The following is an 18,927-nucleotide window of genomic DNA, read 5'->3' on the forward strand; positions in this document are numbered from 1 at the left end:
CTAGGACTCGTCAGTGATGTTACATCATATGCTGTTTCGTCCCTCTAGGACTCGTCAGTGATGTTACATCATATGCTGTTTCGTCCCTCTAGGACTCGTCAGTGATGTTATATCATATGCTGTTTCGTCCCTCTAGGACTCGTCAGTGATGTTATATCATATAACTGTTTCGTCCCTCTAGGACTCGTCAGTGATGTTATATCATATAACTGTTTCGTCCCTTTATGACTCGTCAGTGATGTTACATCATATAACCGTTTCGTCCCTCTAGGACTCGTCAGTGATGTTACATCATATAACTGTTTCGTCCCTCTATGACTTGTCAGTGATGTTACATCATATAGCTGTTTCGTCCCTCTAGGACTCGTCAGTGATGTTATATCATATGCTGTTTCGTCCCTCTAGGACTCGTCAGTGATGTTACATCATACAGTTGTTTCGTCCCTCTATGACTCGTCAGTGATGTTACATCATATAGCTGTTTCGTCCCTCTAGGACTCGTCAGTGATGTTACATCATATAGCTGTTTCGTCCCTCTAGGACTCGTCAGTGATGTTACATCATATAACTGTTTCGTCCCTCTAGGACTCGTCAGTGATGTTACATCATATAGCTGTTTCGTCCCTTTAGGACTCGTCAGTGATGTTATATCATATGCTGTTTCGTCCCTCTAGGACTCGTCAGTGATGTTACATCATATAGCTGTTTCGTCCCTCTAGGACTCGTCAGTGATGCTACATCATACAGTTGTTTCGTCCCTCTATGACTCGTCAGTGATGTTACATCATACAGCTGTTTCTTCCTTCTAGGACTCGTCAATTTTAATATTGAAGTTGTATCACTGTATTCATGAAACATAACAATAGAACGGTAATGTTAAATTGTGAACATTTAATCAAGTGTAATACAGTACCAAAGGCTCATTCTGAAACTACAAAAATAGCAGCGCAGTGCTTACAGGTAATGTTAGATCATGGTCCTGTCCTTTAACAATACCTACTCAGTAGGGTAGTGCTGTGTTCCCTTACTCTAATCCTTATTATAGACTTTCCCATCGATTTAGAATTTTCATCTTTACGATCAAATTCTACAATCTCTGTTCCGCTGACGACACTTCCTTAATAGCTTTAAGTTGAAAAGCACTAAAACGCTTAAGTTAATTGTCTTTAGAGTGGGACTTGAACTTTAATTCGTGGAAATGCTCTGTACCGGAAGTCGCTTACTCTTGCCTTGGGAAATAAACAATTCCTAAACGAAAACAATATTAGGTATATTTATATACTGGGAACTGAAGTGCTCAATCTCTGCAGAGAAGAATACCTATGGTAGAGGATGAAAGTCGCTCCATCACATAACTAGATAACTGATGGTGTACACACAAACTCATTGACTTTGATTAATTATTGCAAGGCATGTACCCTGTTGTGCTGTTTGGGGACTTTGCAATGATAGGAGATAACACGTTTCTTCATATCTTTTCACTGACATTTTATTATCAACTTTTTAAATCTTCTTTTTTGAGAGTTCCACATAACATAACACTAATAATAATTAAATGCCCTGGACTGTGACTGTCACATTTGTATTACTGTCAGTTACATAGAAACTATATATGTCTCCGAGGCCAAAATGAATATTGGATCACAATTTTAGATAAACCAGATAAAAGTGTGTAATAAACAGAAACTATAACGTCAGCAAGCGATATCAAACAAATGAAATTAATACAATTGTAGAAAGAATCATTGCCATGATATGAGAACAATATTGTATGTTAATAAAAGTAAACAATGTTGTATGCTAATAATAGTAAACAATGTTATATGTTGATGATAGTAAACAATGTTGTATGCTAATAATAGTAAACAATGTTATATGTTGATAATAGTAAACAATGCTGTATGTTAATAATAGTAAACAATGTTGTATGCTAATAATAGTAAACAATGTTGTATGTTGATGATAGTAAACAATGTTGTATGCTAATAATAGTAAACAATGTTATATGTTGATAATAGTAAACAATGTTGTATGCTAATAATAGTAAACAATGTTATATGTTGATAATAGTAAACAATGTTGCATGTTGATAATAGTAAACAATGATTGTACAATGTTGTATGCTAATAATAGTAAACAATGTTATATGTTGGTAATAGTAAACAATGTTGTATAATGATAATAGTAAACAATATTGTATGTTAATAATAGTAAACAATGTTATATGTTGATAATAGTAAACCATGTTGTATGTTAATAATAGTAAACAATGATGTATGTTGATAATAGTAAACAATGTTGCATGTTAATTGTAGTAAACATGTTGTATGTTGATAATAGTAAACAATGTTATATGTTGATAATAGTAAACAATGTTGTATAATGATAATAGTAAACAATATTGTATGTTAATAATAGTAAACAATGTTGTATGTTGATAATAGTGAGCAATGTTGTACGTTAATAATAGTAAACAATGTTGTATGTAAATAATAATAAACAATGTTGTATGTTAATAGAAGTAAACACTGTTGTATGTTGATAATAGTAAACAATGTAGATAGCGAATGCTTGATTAGGAAAAAAATAGTGAAATATGCACTTTAACATTTTACAGTTTGTATACGCATGCATATGTACCAGTAAGTGGAATTAACACATAATTTGATAACATATGAAGTAATTGATACAAAACAGTCTACTCATACTCATAAAGACATGGATAGCAAACCACCATCTCAAACATCAGTTCCTTTGAACAAAGAAAACATTTTATATCTATATCCAAAAGAAGATAATAAAGCGAAAGCCTAAAGGGAGATAAGGAACACTACAAAAATATCTTATTCTTGAAATTATTGAATTCAACGTTGCCATCTAAAATCGAGAGTTATAGCAAGGGAAAAAAATATTAACAATGAAAATCAGTTTTCAACAGCATTCATACCTCATATAATCACACATGACATTTTTCAATTGTCCATATTCAAATGGTGTAATGTTTACTTGTTAACATCAAGTCAAGTCTAATAGCACACTAACAGATCCTCAGAAACATATCAAGACAATACATAAGCGAACTGATGTCTACAGATCCATGTGGTGTTGGCTTACCTACCTTCTACCAGCATATGAAATCGTATGTAAAGATATGAAGTATGAGAAAACTGCACTGACATGAAAAAAGATCCACACATCATTTACACAATTTTGCTGCGCTGCTGTAAAATTACCACAATCTCACACCTTTCTGATGCCAACATAATTTGTCAAACATTTCAAGAATCCAGCATATATCAAATGTGGCATGTACATCTTGGAACTGAGTGTAGCTGGAATGTATTATACACACACAATTACTTCTAAAATCAGTTCATTTGAGTCTAATGAACGTTTATAATCCGGTGTTTGGAAACTTACTGGCAAAGAATCAGCAGCCATGTTGTGTATATTATGTCAACAAAGAGTAATATATGGACCTATCTGTCGAACAGTTTATATAGGAATAACGGTGGTCCGATCTTATACAAAATTTACATTCACTTTAAATCCAGCAATAAAAAGTCTTTTCAGCCAAACCAAAACATTATTCACCTACATAAGTGTAAAGGTTTAAAACTAGCAGTTACATGTATAAAAGATTACAAAAATTTTATTACGTCACAATATAAATCTGTTAATTCAATTATTGTTCAAGCATGACGACCGGCATTGAACAGTTCAGCTACATGACCTTGAACTTTGAACTTTGGGTGCTGGCTGTCTAGACTTACAGAGGATGGTGAAGCAGCAGATACATACTGTCCGACCTTATGTGTCAACTGTTCAACCAGTTCACGTAATGCAGAATCCTCGTGACTGACCTTCCTCTGAGCTACTGCGACAACATGTCTGTGGTCATTTTGTCTCCATCTTAAAGCTTTGCCAAGCTTTCCTTAAGTAAGAGCTGCCATGATGTCTTTCGGAGCTTCATTGCCTCCAAATAGACGTAGTTTATCTGGCAATCCACAAATGAACTTCCCTCATATTTCACAATCAATTTTACCAAGCATAGTCCTTATTTCTATTATACTGGAGTGGATATCTTCTTTTAGCGAACCGTCTGCCAAATTTAGTTTTAAAAAAATCCATTTCAAGTACATGTATAAGAGTTGGGTTTTGGTCATTATTGGGAAAATAACAATGTTTAATTTCTGACAAAACACTTCCCCTGCAAGGTACTGTACCAAGAAATAACTGGGCCATGTAAATGCAAATGGAAGGCAGCGAATTTTCGTGCATCCAAGTAAGAGTCATTCAAATTAAAAAAAATACATACGATTCAAATTGCGACAGACATTTTACTGCATTCTCGTGCGTTTCGATGTAAGACGTGTTTTAATCTGTTACCTCGCCTAAAGTATTATCATTTTTGTAGCAATGATAATAAACTTGTTTGTCGATATCACTTCCGGTTATATGATTCCCCACCGTTCCCCTTCGCTTCACTGTGTAATATCAAGGAAAATCCTACAATGAACATAGTTTGGTAGATTCTTACTTCACATTTTCACGACCAATTCTAGTGTCTTGATTATTCTTATTTCCCTTTTGTGAATTTCCCATTGTTTAGTTGTAATATTCCTTTTTCTACTTCCCGTAATGTTAACATGTCTTTGTTGATTGTAACTTTGTAGCATGAGAGGATATGGGCGCAGTGACAGCACAAATCTCCAGATAGAAAATACAATCATGTCAACAGAATCCGTGATCCCCTTACCAAAATAATTATACCAAAGTATACGAACTACAAATATAGTAATAGAAAAGAATTCTGCTGAAACTTTCCACAAAAGTAATTTATGACCTGTTATTACTGATGTAGATGGTTCCGGGCTATAATTTACACGTAATTACTGATGTGGATGGTTCCGGGCTATAATTTACACGTAATTACTGATGTGGATGGTTCCGGGCTATAACTTGCACGTAATTACTGATGTGGATGGTTCCGGGCTATAATTTACACGTAATTACTGATGTGGATGGTTCCGGGCTATAATTTACACGTAATTACTGATGTGGATGGTTCCGGGCTATAACTTACACGTAATTACTGATGTGGATGGTTCCGGGCTATAATTTACACGTAATTACTGATGTGGATGGTTCCGGGCTATAACTTGCACGTAATTACTGATGTGGATGGTTCCAGACTATAACTTACACGTAATTACTGATGTGGATGGTTCCGGGCTATAACTTTCACGTAATTACTGATGTGGATGGTTCCGGGCTATAACTTACATGTAATTACTGATGTGGATGGTTCCGGGCTATAACTTTCACGTAATTACTGATGTGGATGGTTCCGGGCTATAACCTACACGTAATTACTGATGTGGATGGTTCCGGGCTATACCTTACACGTAATTACCGATGTGGATGGTTCCAGGCTATAATTTACACGTAATTACTGATGTGGATGGTTCCGGGCTATAACTTGCACGTAATTACTGATGTGGATGGTTACGGGCTATAACTTACACATAAATACTGATGTGGATGGTTCCGGGCTATAACCTACTCGTAATTACTGATGTGGATGGTTCCGGGCTATAACTTTCACGTAATTACTGATGTGGATGGTTCCGGGCTATAACTTACATGTAATCACTGATGTGGATGGTTCCGGGCTATAACTTTCACGTAATTACTGATGTGGATGGTTCCGGGCTATACCTTACACGTAATTACCGATGTGGATGGTTCCAGGCTATAATTTACACGTAATTACTGATGTGGATGGTTCCGGGCTATAACTTGCACGTAATTACTGATGTGGATGGTTACGGGCTATAACTTGCACGTAATTACTGATGTGGATGGTTCCGGGCTATAACTTACGCGTAATTACTGATGTGGATGGTTCCGGGCTATAACTTGCACGTAATTACCGATGTGGATGGTTCCGGGCTATAACTTACACGTAATTAAGGATGTGGATGGTTCCGGACTATAACTTACATGTAATTACTGATGTGGATGGTTCCAGCCTATAACTTACACGTAATTACTGATGTGGATGGTTCCGGGCTATAACTTACACGTAATTACTGATGTGGATGGTTCCGGGCTATAACTTACACGTAATTACTGATGCTGATAGATCCTTTTTGTCAAGTTATAGACATGAAGAAAATATCAAAGGTTGGGTTTGGTAGTAATAAAGCTATAAACTGGACAGGAAAATTTGTGTCAGTGTTTAATAGTAGAATAGATTTGTGTAGTGTGTGTCTACATTTGTTTTATCAATCCGAGTAACTAAAAGCTGTGTTGTCGAGTTACACTATAATTAGTTAAGATATTGTCAGCGAAAGCCAATCCTTATTTCACAAACTCTCATAATTATCTTGTTCTTACGGTATTACAACACAATGACGAACATTGACTATAAGTACAGCTATGCACGCGCTCTATCAGTTTGTCTTGGATGACGCACTTAATGACATTTAAATGATGTCGACAAATCATCACGTGATCGTGAAAAATAAAGCTGTTAATATTGTAGAGCGCAGTATATATATCGTGCGTGAAACAAATCACATTCTTATCCTGATATTAAAAACTGATTTAGAATTGTGCATCAATGTCGAAAACCTTGGAAGTCTTGTGACTATCATTATCATTTTGAATATGAATATAGAGGAGTTGCGTAGTGTCACGGGCTTCATTTTCACGTTGTATGTGAATATCGGGGAGTTTGGTAATGTTATTACAATTATTGTCAAGCGGTATGTGAATATCGGGAGTTTTGTAATGTGATGACAATCATTCTCACTCAATATGAATATCGGGAAAGTTGGTTGTGTGCTGGCAAACGACACTTTCCCTTCTGTCACAGTTTGGCTTGTAGTTATAAGACACTGACAATGCATTCTATATATACCCTGCTACATTGGTTTAATTTAATTCCGTGTGTGATATGAAGATAGACGTTTAAATTCTCGAAATGAACGGTTGTATTGTCTACAAAACAACATAAGGGAGGTAACTACAACTTAAACTGTTCCCGGGAGATGTACATCGTGTGTTCAATGTATTTCGATCTTTTTAAAACTTTATTTTATGATAATACAGATATTTCAAAAATGAAACGGAATTCATCTTTAGCATAATTTTAATTATAAACGGTACAAAGTCTAATTTTTTTTCGTATAATATTTTGGTATCGATACTTTTCTACATCAAAGTTCCGTTTACAATTTCTATCACATATACCTTAGGTACAACTGCATCTAATTAGTGACCGAAAAAGTAATATCTGACATACCAGAATGAGAACTAACTCTAGCACACTACACGATCACTTATTCGATGCCAATTTAATAGATTTTCGTCACTGTCAATGTGGACATCCGATTGAAGATACATTTCACTTCTTCTTTGTCTGCAATAATTATGCGGGTCACAGAATTACTCTCTACCGCGAGCTAAATTATTTTATTCCACTTGACCTGCAGCTCTTACTACATGGTAATACTGAATTAGCCGTTCAAGAAAACGTGTTTATAGCAACAAAAACGTAAAAATTTATTGTAGAAACTAATACATTCTGATCATTATATTACTTGCACTCCCTTTCTGTTCTAATTAATCCCCTATTTCTATATCTATATTGCCACATTCTCTCTCTCAAGTTAAGTTGAAAACTGTTTTAATTAAGTATAAAAGTCTTAATTTTGTATTAAGTAACGATCATTCCGATGCCGACGGCACACGAGAAACGTATTTCCAAGGACGAACGGAGTGAAAAGGAGAACGCAAATCAAAGCACGGGATGTGATGAACAATAGATAAGTCGAAAGTTTTTGAAAAGTGTGTAGTGTCAACTTCTACTGTCGGTGTCGGAGGTGGACTGTCCTCATTCTAAGTATAAGTATGTTTACTTGTATATGTTAAAAAGTAGTGATGTGTGTATTTAATTAATCCCCCCTTCTTTGTCTGTCCTTGTCCCCCCTCCCTCTCTCCTGTATATATATATATATATATATATATATATATATGTAACATGCCATCTTGTAAATATGTGTATTGTTTTATTTTTTGGGTACGTGCTTATTATAAGTTAGCAAACTTGTGCCTAAATCCCATTTGTACTTATTTGACAAAATAAAAATGTTTAAATCTGAACTGCATCTGTTTTGACAGGTAGCTTTGCAAATCAAATTCATGGTTCAAAAGTCTATAAATCTGACCTATCGAAGACAAATATCATTTCAACCCTGCCAGAAGATATCGCTATAATAATATTTTCTCGAAATATATTACAATATGTATCATTATTGTTTTCCGTTTCCCAAAGCTCCCATCTTTCTTCATAACATGGTTTTAAGATACAACTATCGGTTGTCGTTTTTTTTTGTCTATCACAATCCTGTATTGACATATCCTTACTTTTCTGAACAATGAAAGTGAAAATCTACTGATATCTGACTAAACCGTCTTGTTATAAATATCATTTACGAACTCCTAGTAATATTTTACTGTATAGTACATCGTAGGGGTTTTCCAACATGAGCTGCTTTATCAAACAACGTATTTCATATCCATAATTTACAGTGCTTTCAACGTACTTTTCAAATACAGATAAGTTGGTTTCTATATTAAAACAATTCTTACGACATACATTCACAACAGAGAATCAAGCTTTTCGTTCCTGTGGTTCATCACTACTTTTTTTTCTAAAAGTTGTATTGCAACTAAAGACCATGCCGACATAATTAAACTCATAATTCATTAACAATCTGCAATTGATAGCCATGGTATTTCCATATTACATCATTTTCCAAGATACCACCATACAAGAATTTTTGTTTGATTGGTATTCCCCTTTGACCAGACATTTTATATAAGTTCCCATAGAATTTGGTTTGTGGAATTACTAGGTCATCTGCGTACATAAAAAGAAACAAGTTTAGAGTCTGAACTTCTATAAAAGGATAAGTGTCAATTGAAAAAAAAAGAAGGAAAAATCAATTATGAAGATTTCACAAAATAACAAAGAATTGATTATAAAATGAGTCATTACGCTTGAAACTATATTTATGAAGAAAAAACGAATAACGTTATCAAAGTCTAACATATGACTTTTAAACTAGAAAATATATACTGTACTGTCTGCTAAGAAAAATACATGTGGTGTCCATGAGACAATTAAACTAGATACATGTGGTGTCCCTGAGACAATGAAAATAAATACATGTGGTGTCCTAAAGACAAATTAGATAAATACATGTGGTATACTGAAAACAATTTCCGATAAGAGAATTCTTTCGCTAATGTCTTGTCTCGACTTGACAAGTTATCAAACATTCAACATTATATATGCCAGTTTCTTAGTGATGTGTCCAGTTTTATATGGGAGTTATGCCCCTTTTGATTATGGAGATATTTTACAAACACAACTGATTACAGAAATAGACTCCGCAAAAATACTACAAGGGTCACAATATGAGGAAAATCTAGGGAAAGAAAAGGAAACGAACAGCGCATTGGCATCAAAACGTCACCGAAGTTATCACTTCACAATGATATAAATCAATATTTATCGTTGGATCGTTGGTATTCGGTCTATTTTGAGAGTTATCGCTGTCGTGTACCCGTTAAGGAATGGTCTTTTGAAAATGGCGGACGCAGACGAACACAAAATGTACGTGCTCACTTTAAGTAACAAAATCACTGGTTAAAGAATACAATCTGACAGAAGCAAATACAACGTGAATGTCAGAAACACTCGAAATTTGTACTACAGTATTTGTATGGTGCTGTTATGGTCATTAGGAATTGGGAGCCCTTCGCAAAGTAGAACAAAGTGTTGAATTCAGCATCGAGGCGGCACTTGCTGTGAGATTTTATTTATTTAAGGGTATTAATATTTTTGATTAAATCCTAAATAAATGTTTCACAATCATATACATTGTACGTCCATTAATTTGTTTCATTTTTGTTCAATTAATGTTGAGCACATTTTTGATACAAGATTAAAACCGTGAAAATCTAAAGGATGTGTTTGTAATATGTAATCTAGACTGTTGTCACGAAGTGAAGATGTATGTAGTATGTGTGTTTGGTAATTCTGATATTACGGTAGCCTTCTATGGAATACAGTCTGTAGACAGGCACGTTATTGATCCAATGTGAATGCTGCAACCTGTGTCAAATAAAAGACAAAGACCGCGTGGCCTAATGGACAAGGCGTCCGACTTCGAATCGGAAGATTGCGAGTTCGAGTCTCGTCGTGGTCGATTTCATCTTGCTACTGTCTATGTACACTTTTTGTTCCTTAGATAATATACATTCAAATCAATCAGTTATAAAAAGAATTTGATTTAAATGTTGAGGACTTAGATTTTACCGGTATGTAGGTAACGCAATGACGACATATTTTCACATGTCTGACAATGTAGCATTGCTACCCAGTAAACTAACTCAGTCATGAAGTTGTCCTCTTGTATAAAGATGGAAATTTAAAATCACATTTCTTCCCCAGTATGTCTTGATTAACTAATTGCAATCCTTTATAAATCCTTTTCAATCACATCGTGATTGATCTATGTGTAAAAGCCTGCTGTCAAAACTTTGCTTTTACTCGGCTTTATTCGACATTTGAGGACGTAGAGGTCAAATTAAACACCATTAGTAATGGTAAACCGCATTGCAGTGTCGTGATATGAAACTAGTAAACCGGCGACCAATTCGAGAAGAGATGTTCTGCCATACATCGTTGAAGGCTCCAGCAAGTCTTATTGCTGTTTTAAAGTTCCTCACACATTGCCCAAGGACGTCCCAAACATCCATTTGGCGTCAAATCAGGTAATGTCGATGGTCAATCTAACATCTCTGCATATTATTACGCTACACGAATTTGCTGCTAACGCAACTTTTGTGCAAGTTATCTTGCTATAATTGGAACAGGGCATGACGTTTTAAGAAGTGTAAGAATCAATGGTCTTAGAATTCAGTCCCGATAATCTGACACAATCCCCCACCCTCAACTATTATCAAACCATCACAACGGTTTGTGGCGCGACAGTTCGCAAAACGTTACAATCGTTGCCTCCACACTCTGCGCATTCTTTTTCCGTGTTGGTAAAAAATGGTCACACCTGAAAATAGAACATTGTCCAATGTTCCATTGCCACAAGGCCAAACTCTGATAAACTGCATGTTGTTGACTGCTTTCACGACAACCGATCCATATTCCTGTCGCTGATTACGAAGGTCATCCCTGACGATTGTTTACAGGTTGGCCGAGACTTTCCAGACTGGATCATTCCTAACGACCTTTCCCTCTATTTTTGTGACGGCCGTGACATAATGAAAAATTATATTTATTTGGTAAATTCAATTTCAAGTCCTGATAATCTAAGAACGGGTATTTTTGATTTTTTAAAAAAGAAATTCAAGCGAAGGCATATGTAAGTCATAGCAAACCTTGTGAAACTCTCTCGTTAATAGAAACTGATTTGGATAACGCCTTGTGGTTTTGTATTGTAAACAATTGTCATATCCTTATATTGAAAACACTTAGTATTGTTTTTACACATTTACAGATATCCACCAAGTAAACATGTTATGTAAAAAATAAACTGATTTTATTTCGCATTCTTGAATATCATGATTGCCAATCGGGTTGTAAATGCTTTCTCCTTGGACCTTCCTAGACGCCATAGCATTTCAATGTTATATGAAGTCAATGAATAAAGAACAATAAATCGGTCTTGGTGAATGTATGGAAAGTGTCTTTAACAAAGTAAAGTTACACATGTATGCGTTTCATATTTTTTTTCAAGCTTACAGTCTGTTGGATAAGCTGTTCTAAGTCAGCAAAGTATTGTGGAACCGTCAACAACAGAAATACGTTGGATATAACTAACCCAAATCTACCAGTTTATTTGTTTGTTCGTTTTGTTTACAAAACACAACCTCACTTCCAACAGACCGCGTGGCCTAATGGATAAGGCGTCCGACTTCGAATCGGAAGATTGCGAGTTCGAGTCTCGTCGTGGTCGGCTTCATTTTGATCTTAGATCAACAGTTGAGTTGTAACTGAACACTATTACAAGTTTCCCTGGAAAATAGAATTACAGCCATACGTATGTGTTCCGTAAAATTCAAGACAAATATTTCTAACTTACTTTCGTATGTTCGTTGTCCTGTTGTTATACCCTTACTGTTTATTCTTTATACTTTTTATTGTTAATAAAGTCTGAAATTCCAGAGGTCCACATCCAGATGTTGACTGGTTACGTCACAGCTCAGTGCTGTTTGGTACTTTTCGGTCGTTATTCGCCATTAAGCAAAAGTGCCCCCCCCCCCCCCCCCCATTTATCCCGACTTTTTAGACGTCAGCTTCAGGCCCAATGTTTACATGTCGTCTATCATCATGGACAGATTTGCTGAAAAAAGGTATCTATAATTATTTGTTTTCTTAGATATCGACGGTAGAAGGTATTTCGATCAACATTTGTTATGTTAAACCATAGGATCAAACAGTTAAGTCCTCTTGTTGACCTCAAACCCAGTAAACAAATGTCTAATGTTCTATTTAACAATTTCTAAATGAAACGATTAATGTTTTTAATGAAAATAATTGATTTATCAATGGAGTATTGATATGACAACAAATTCTAAATTCACTATCTAAATCGATGAAACGAGCGTAAATTTGCATTAAATTGTTTACATGGCTACCCTTGAAAATGTACAGATAGAATGGACCAGGTGTTCTGAAAGGGTAAGCTTCTCATGATACCTGGGAGACACCCGCCATGTAAATCAACGTCAGTTCATGCTCTCTGGGTATTTAACGTCAAAAACGCCGAACACAACAAGCGTCGAACCAATATATCTCAACATCATGCATGGATGATGAATATTTCTCAGTGACATGAAACTTTCAAAAATCTTTTCAACATACATCTCTGGAGACGAGACTTGGTATTGCATATAGAATAAATAATCTTATAACTCCACTACTAGAAGATTTAAGTACTAGCACTGACGTACGTAGTGTACAAGATGGCAAGAAATAGACCTATATTTAGGCTGAACTATACTATGTGCACTATTTCACGATTTAAATTTTCGCGATCATATCAATGTTTAGCGAAACCGAAAATATCATCTCCGCGAAAATAACCTGCAACAGAAGTAACTAAAATTGGTATTATCCCATGCAGAGAGAACGATAGGGAAAGGAAGAATACAGTGGTTGCAGTCTCCGTTATGTAAGTCAATAGCAAGGATCGGGTTCTGGGCTAGCAGAAAAAGGCGTGTTCTTTAAAAGATAAAGATAAGTATAAGTTGTGTTGATATTAGTCACTGCTTCTTTTTAAAGAGTGTTTTTTGAAACAAATTAATATAACAGAAATATTTTACATTTAAGGAGACCTTTGATAAGTATGGTGGAACCGTCAGTCGGATATAACTAACATCAAATCAATGTTAAATTGTTCGTTTCGTTTACAAAACAAAAAATGACTTTCAACAGACCGCGTGGCCTAATGGATAAAGCGTCCGACTTCGAATCGGAAGATTGCGAATTCGAGTCTCGTCGTGTGACAAAGTCAAATTCAAGAAAAGATTGCGATCGATTTACAAAAGCAGTGTTGATGAACTAGCGAACGTCCGGCAATCACTCTATGATCTGGCAATAGAGACAAGTTCGGATACGCCCCGTGGGTCACTTATTAAGCGTACTAACGGTGGACATACGTCTGCGATTGAGAAATACCTGGATGAAATATTTTCATTATACCACTATATCGACGGTGGCAATGGAAGCAATGACATTAAATATATGGTGACGAAAACGAAAGACAAACTCGATATGGAAAACAACTCGCAGTGTGAAAATCCCGACGTATCAGTACTATCCTGTGACACTTCACCAAAACAAGTGTATAGAACGTAATCAATCGTGCGTGAAGACAACGGTACTGGTCAGCCACATACTACTCATGGGCCCATTTCTGATAGTAACAACAAGTTTAACGACCAAACAGTTGCTGATTTGTTTATATTAATTGTCAACATGAGAAATGAAATGATTTCGGGGATAGAATATATCACTAAGGATCTTCGTGAAGATATTCGGGATCTGAAATCTGAAATACGTGATGTCCGCGCTATAAATGAGCGAAAAGACAAAGAAATAAAATCATTAGAAAATATCATACAGGATTTGTGAGTACAAATAGAACACAAGGGGTTGTCCATGGATTCGACGAAACAAAGTACGCTACAATGCCCAGATCAGTCTGAATCTAGAATCAAAGTACCGCAAGTACTGAATGAGAAATCATCAAATATTATGTCACAAGGACCTGCTGTTCTCCAGTCTGTTATATCGCATCACGCTAGCTACGCAGAGATTGCGCAAGGTGCTAGCGATTCTAGCGTGCTCTCTGTCACAGTAGGTGACGACGTGAAACCTGGTACAAATCAACGAGGACGGAACGTAACTTTCCACGGTTACAATACTAAACAGCAACTCGGCGAGCGCGAGAACAGTGATGACTCACGGACGTCCTCATATCAGTTTCGTGGCGTAAAACGCAAACAGCGCAACAGGCAACTCGTTATGTCTAGAATCACAGCCAATGCTGAAGAGGAGGAGGTGATCAGCTCCATAGTTAGCTTTGCCGCTGAAAGAGGTGTCAAGGTGACCTACATGAAAATAATTAAATACTGGGGAGGTGATGAGCCCACATATACAGCCAGACTTAATGTTCGTGAATGTGACTTCGGGAAAGCTACAGATCCAACATTCTGGCCGGAAAATATTCTGGTACGCGAATGGGAGTACCGGAAACGATTCGATGGTGTACCGCGCTCTAATACGACATCATGGAGTTAAAGCATTCCACAAAGATATACTCGTTCTCTATATGTATAATTTTCACAGTTCTCTGTTGGAACATTCGCGGTGTAATGTATGGTACACCGTTATTAACCGAACTTCTGGCAGATACCGACATTGCCGTTATAACAGAACATTGGCTATTGCCAGAGCAGATGAACTTCTTAAATAGCATCGATGCAAATCTTAAAGCTTACGGGGTTAGCGACAAAAGAATTCCAGTTGAACCTGAGAATAGAATATGCAATCGTGGATATGGTGGTTTAGCTATATTATGGCGCAACCAATTAAATGTATGTCCAGTTCTGTCTGACGGAAGTGACAGAGTACTTTGCTGTTCTGTACAGCTTCACAACAAGTCTTGTGTCTTTGTCATCGGTGTCTTACTTCCATCTACGAACGTTCCATTGTGTGAGTATAGAGAAACATTGGAATATATCTCCGACCTCTATGATAAATTTTCAGACCAAGGACATGTAATTGTTGTAGGCGATTTCAATGCTCAAATCGGAAAACGTTTCGGAGAAAAGAATCGCGTGAATCCAAATGAAAGAGGTCGCTTATTGGAAAGCTTTATAGACGAGAAAAGTCTAATATCGGTCAATTCTCAAGCTTGGGCGAAAGGTGGTCTATCAACATTTGTTTCGAAGGATGGACATGAATTTCTCATCGATCACGCTATGGTCAAATCTACAAAAGTAGACTGCGTAAGTGAATGTATTATACTTGATGACAATTATCTTAACGCTTCTGATCATCTTCCCATAATCCTACGTTACAAGGTACCAGCTCTCTTGAGTAGACGGAAACGCAGTGCACATGCCGTAAACTGGAATAAATGTACCGCTCAACAAAAAGCAAACTATGCTTTGCAGGTCTCTGAAATTCTATCTACATATACAGACAATGTAGCTAGGATAAGTAATGTCGACTTGTTACAACGTACAGTAAATGACGTTGTTTTTGCTGTACATGAAGCGGCAAGGAAAACTTTGCCCTTCAAAAGATATCGACCATACCTTAAGCCTTATTGGAAAAATGGACAAGTTAAACAACTCCACAAGGTCATGCGTGAAAAGCGGTTAATATGGCTGGGGGAAGGTAAACCACGAGGATCTCAGTCTCAATCGTATTGCGAATATAAGCGCTGTAAGCGTAATTTTCGGAACGAGCTTAGCAGAGCGCGGGAAGAGTATGAGCAAAGGCAATTTCAAGAACTGCAAGCCGCAGCGGAGATGGATTCCGGAACATTCTACAGGACCATTCGCGCAAGGAAGTTGAATAGGCATGAATCGTCCGAGATCAGAATTAATGGCGAAATATCTCGTGATCCTGATATAAATCGTAATGCATGGACGTCACACTACAGCAAACTAGCTCAGGTTACATCCAAGCCTCATTTTGACAATGAGCATAAACGTCTAATCGACAATGACATCAATCGGCTGCGCGAGGAATCCTTTTTCAATGACGATATAATCTGTCGCAACGAAATTACAGCGACAGAAGTTTCTATTGCATTAAAGGATATGAATAACGGTAAAGCAGGCGGTCACGATTACGTAGTTGTGGAACACATTCGATTTGCTGGTAACTGTTTGTTAGATCTCGTTACCATAATATTCAATTCTATTCTTGAAATCGAAGACTATCCACCTTCATTTAAGCATGGAATAGTGATATCCTTATTCAAAGGAGGGAAAAAGGATAGACTCGATATGAATAATTATAGAGATATAACTCTGACTCCCGTTCTTCAGAAGCTTTTTGAAAAGGTCATGTACAAGAGAATTGCGAAGGTTTCCGAACACAATAACTTCCCACACGGACTGCAACAAGGATTCCGACCACTTTGTGGTAGCATCACAGCAGCATTTATAGTGAGAGAAGCGGCACTTCATTATTTAGAAATGCACACGAATGTGTACGCCGCGTTCTTGGACAATGCGAAGGCCTTCAATAGTGTATGGGTAAATGGACTACTGTATAAATTGTACCATAATGGATTCAATGGTAAAATTTGGCGTATTCTACAAAATTCCTTTAAAGATGTGACATCTTGTGTATTGTACGAAGGAATAAAGGGGAATGCGTACGAGGTCAAGCAAGGTGTCGGTCAAGGTCGGACTTTGTCATCCTGGATGTTTCTTGTAATGATCAACGACCTGATTTCAAACCTTGACTCTACTAGTCTTGGTCTACAAATTCATGGGCTCCACATACCAGCGGTGTTCCTGGCGGATGATACGTTGCTTCTCTCGTCTTCTGTCGGCAATATTCAAAACCTCCTTGACACGGTATATGAATTTTCCTGCAAGTGGAGATTGGCCTATAATCCAGCGAAAAGCTCGCTGCTACGATTCTATCAAGGTAGGAAAAAGAGTGTTCCAGAAATTGAATGTAAGTTGGGTGAACAAGCTATACAGTGGGCCACAGAGAAGGAATATGCCGGGATTATACTCACTCAGTCCCTACAATGTAACGAGGACATTAAACGATCATGCGCAAAAGGGCGCCAGTCGCTAAATGCCCTAATAAGCGCAGGAATTCATGACGGGGGTATGAACCCTCTCATCAGTTGCAAGTTGGTTGAATCAATTGTCCAGCCAGGAATTCTCTATGGCTCGGAGTTATGGGGAGCTCCTACCAATCGCTCACAAGAAGATCTCCGACTGACGCAAAGGTATTTGGCTCGTAGGTGTCAGGGTTTCGAGAAAAGATCTCCAACTCTGGTGACCATACGGGCAATTGGCCTGCTCGATATTTGTGGCGAGGTTGAAAAAAGAAAGCTTATGTTTTGGAACAAACTGTGTCTTGCTAGTAATACATTTGTCTGGAAAATGCTGTTCATCATTAGATTATGTACCTTTTTATTCGGTAGAAACAACATTAGTCCAAAAAGTTTCATATACGATATATTCATAACTGCTTCAAAACTAGGTATATCGTCTAGCATATTCGATTATGTCTTTGAGGGCTTCTGTCCCTTACGTTCATCATGGAGACAGTTCTGTAACCGAGTAGACCATGACTTTTACTATTCAAAGTGGAGTCAGCGAATCGTGATGGAACCTTCCCTTAAGACGTTTTGCTCAATTCAGGATAGTTGTGGGCCCCATCCTTCGTGGATCCTCGGCAAAGAATATCCAAGTTTCACGTGGAAACTTGGAGAACTGATTAAATTGTCGTATCGTTATATGACAGAACCCGTTAATTGTAAATTGTGTAAAAGACATGTCGACGACATAGCAGTACATTTCCTTATTCAATGTCCAGCAAAAGACTAGCTTCATTCTCGGAAGTAAGCAGGATTTAGCACTTGATTACGAAAGATGGTCGGTTTTGATGCTGAACACTGCGAAATTTGTATATATTATGCTCTGCGAAATGAACACTTTAATTGAAATTTAACTCTGCAAAATGAACATTTTTTTTCTGTAGAATTAACTCTAATATGTAATTATATCGACAAACATATGTACTGATGAAATCTCTGCAAAGAGGAAATAAAGAAAGTCAGTCAGTCAGTCAGTCAGTCACTAACATCAAATCAATGTTAAATTGTTCGTTTCGTTTACAAAACAAAAAATGACTTTCAACAGACCGCGTGGCCTAATGGATAAGGCGTCCGACTTCGAATCGGAAGATTGCGAGTTCGAGTCTCGTCGTGGTCGGTTTCATTTTACCTTAAATGTACCATAGTCATAAGAAATAAGTTGAGTTAGATTCAAAGGAAAAACAGTCACCATAACAATATCACACCCCTGAAATTGAGGATACCGGAACATAGAATCCAACAGAATGACCGGTAGCGGTCACTTTCCATCATATTTTGACCAATCAATAAAAATCAAAGTACTGAAAGTACTGAGAGGCTAAAAAATGTTCACAAATAACCGCTAAGCTGTATTACTTTCCCCATACTCCTACACTTTGGAATGCAAAAATTACTAAAATAAGAGAACCAGAGGCTATTTTCCTTAATTTTAAGCGATTTTATATCTTCTTTAATTCTTATTTCA

The 18,927-nt window shown here is 36.8% G+C and overlaps 1 protein-coding gene and 3 non-coding genes across 4 annotated transcripts; all 4 read left to right on the forward strand.

Moving 5' to 3' along the window:
* The first annotated feature begins 10,213 nt into the window (after positions 1–10,213).
* On the forward strand, positions 10,214–10,286 carry Trnar-ucg (transfer RNA arginine (anticodon UCG)). The gene has a single exon. It is a non-coding gene; the product is annotated as a tRNA-Arg (tRNA).
* A 1,694-nt stretch (positions 10,287–11,980) lies between these two features.
* Positions 11,981–12,053, forward strand: Trnar-ucg (transfer RNA arginine (anticodon UCG)). The gene has a single exon. It is a non-coding gene; the product is annotated as a tRNA-Arg (tRNA).
* Positions 12,054–14,976: 2,923 nt separating this feature from the next.
* Positions 14,977–18,192, forward strand: LOC132554540 (uncharacterized). The gene has a single exon (XM_060218868.1). It carries the CDS (start codon positions 14,977–14,979, stop codon positions 18,190–18,192), a length of 3,216 nt encoding a protein of 1,071 aa, XP_060074851.1.
* A 314-nt stretch (positions 18,193–18,506) lies between these two features.
* Trnar-ucg (transfer RNA arginine (anticodon UCG)) lies at positions 18,507–18,579 on the forward strand. The gene has a single exon. It is a non-coding gene; the product is annotated as a tRNA-Arg (tRNA).
* Positions 18,580–18,927: the final 348 nt, after the last annotated feature.

The sequence above is a fragment of the Ylistrum balloti genome, unplaced genomic scaffold (genome assembly GCF_031769215.1).
Source record: "Ylistrum balloti isolate Yb309-2 unplaced genomic scaffold, AGI_CSIRO_Ybal_v1 Utg369640, whole genome shotgun sequence".
In the NCBI taxonomy this organism is placed as follows: domain Eukaryota; kingdom Metazoa; phylum Mollusca; class Bivalvia; order Pectinida; family Pectinidae; genus Ylistrum; species Ylistrum balloti.

What these genes read in the sequence shown, in the direction of transcription:
- LOC132554540 (XM_060218868.1), top strand. Translation starts at nt 14,977, where the DNA reads ATGTATGGTACACCGTTATTAACCGAACTTCTGGCAGATACCGACATT.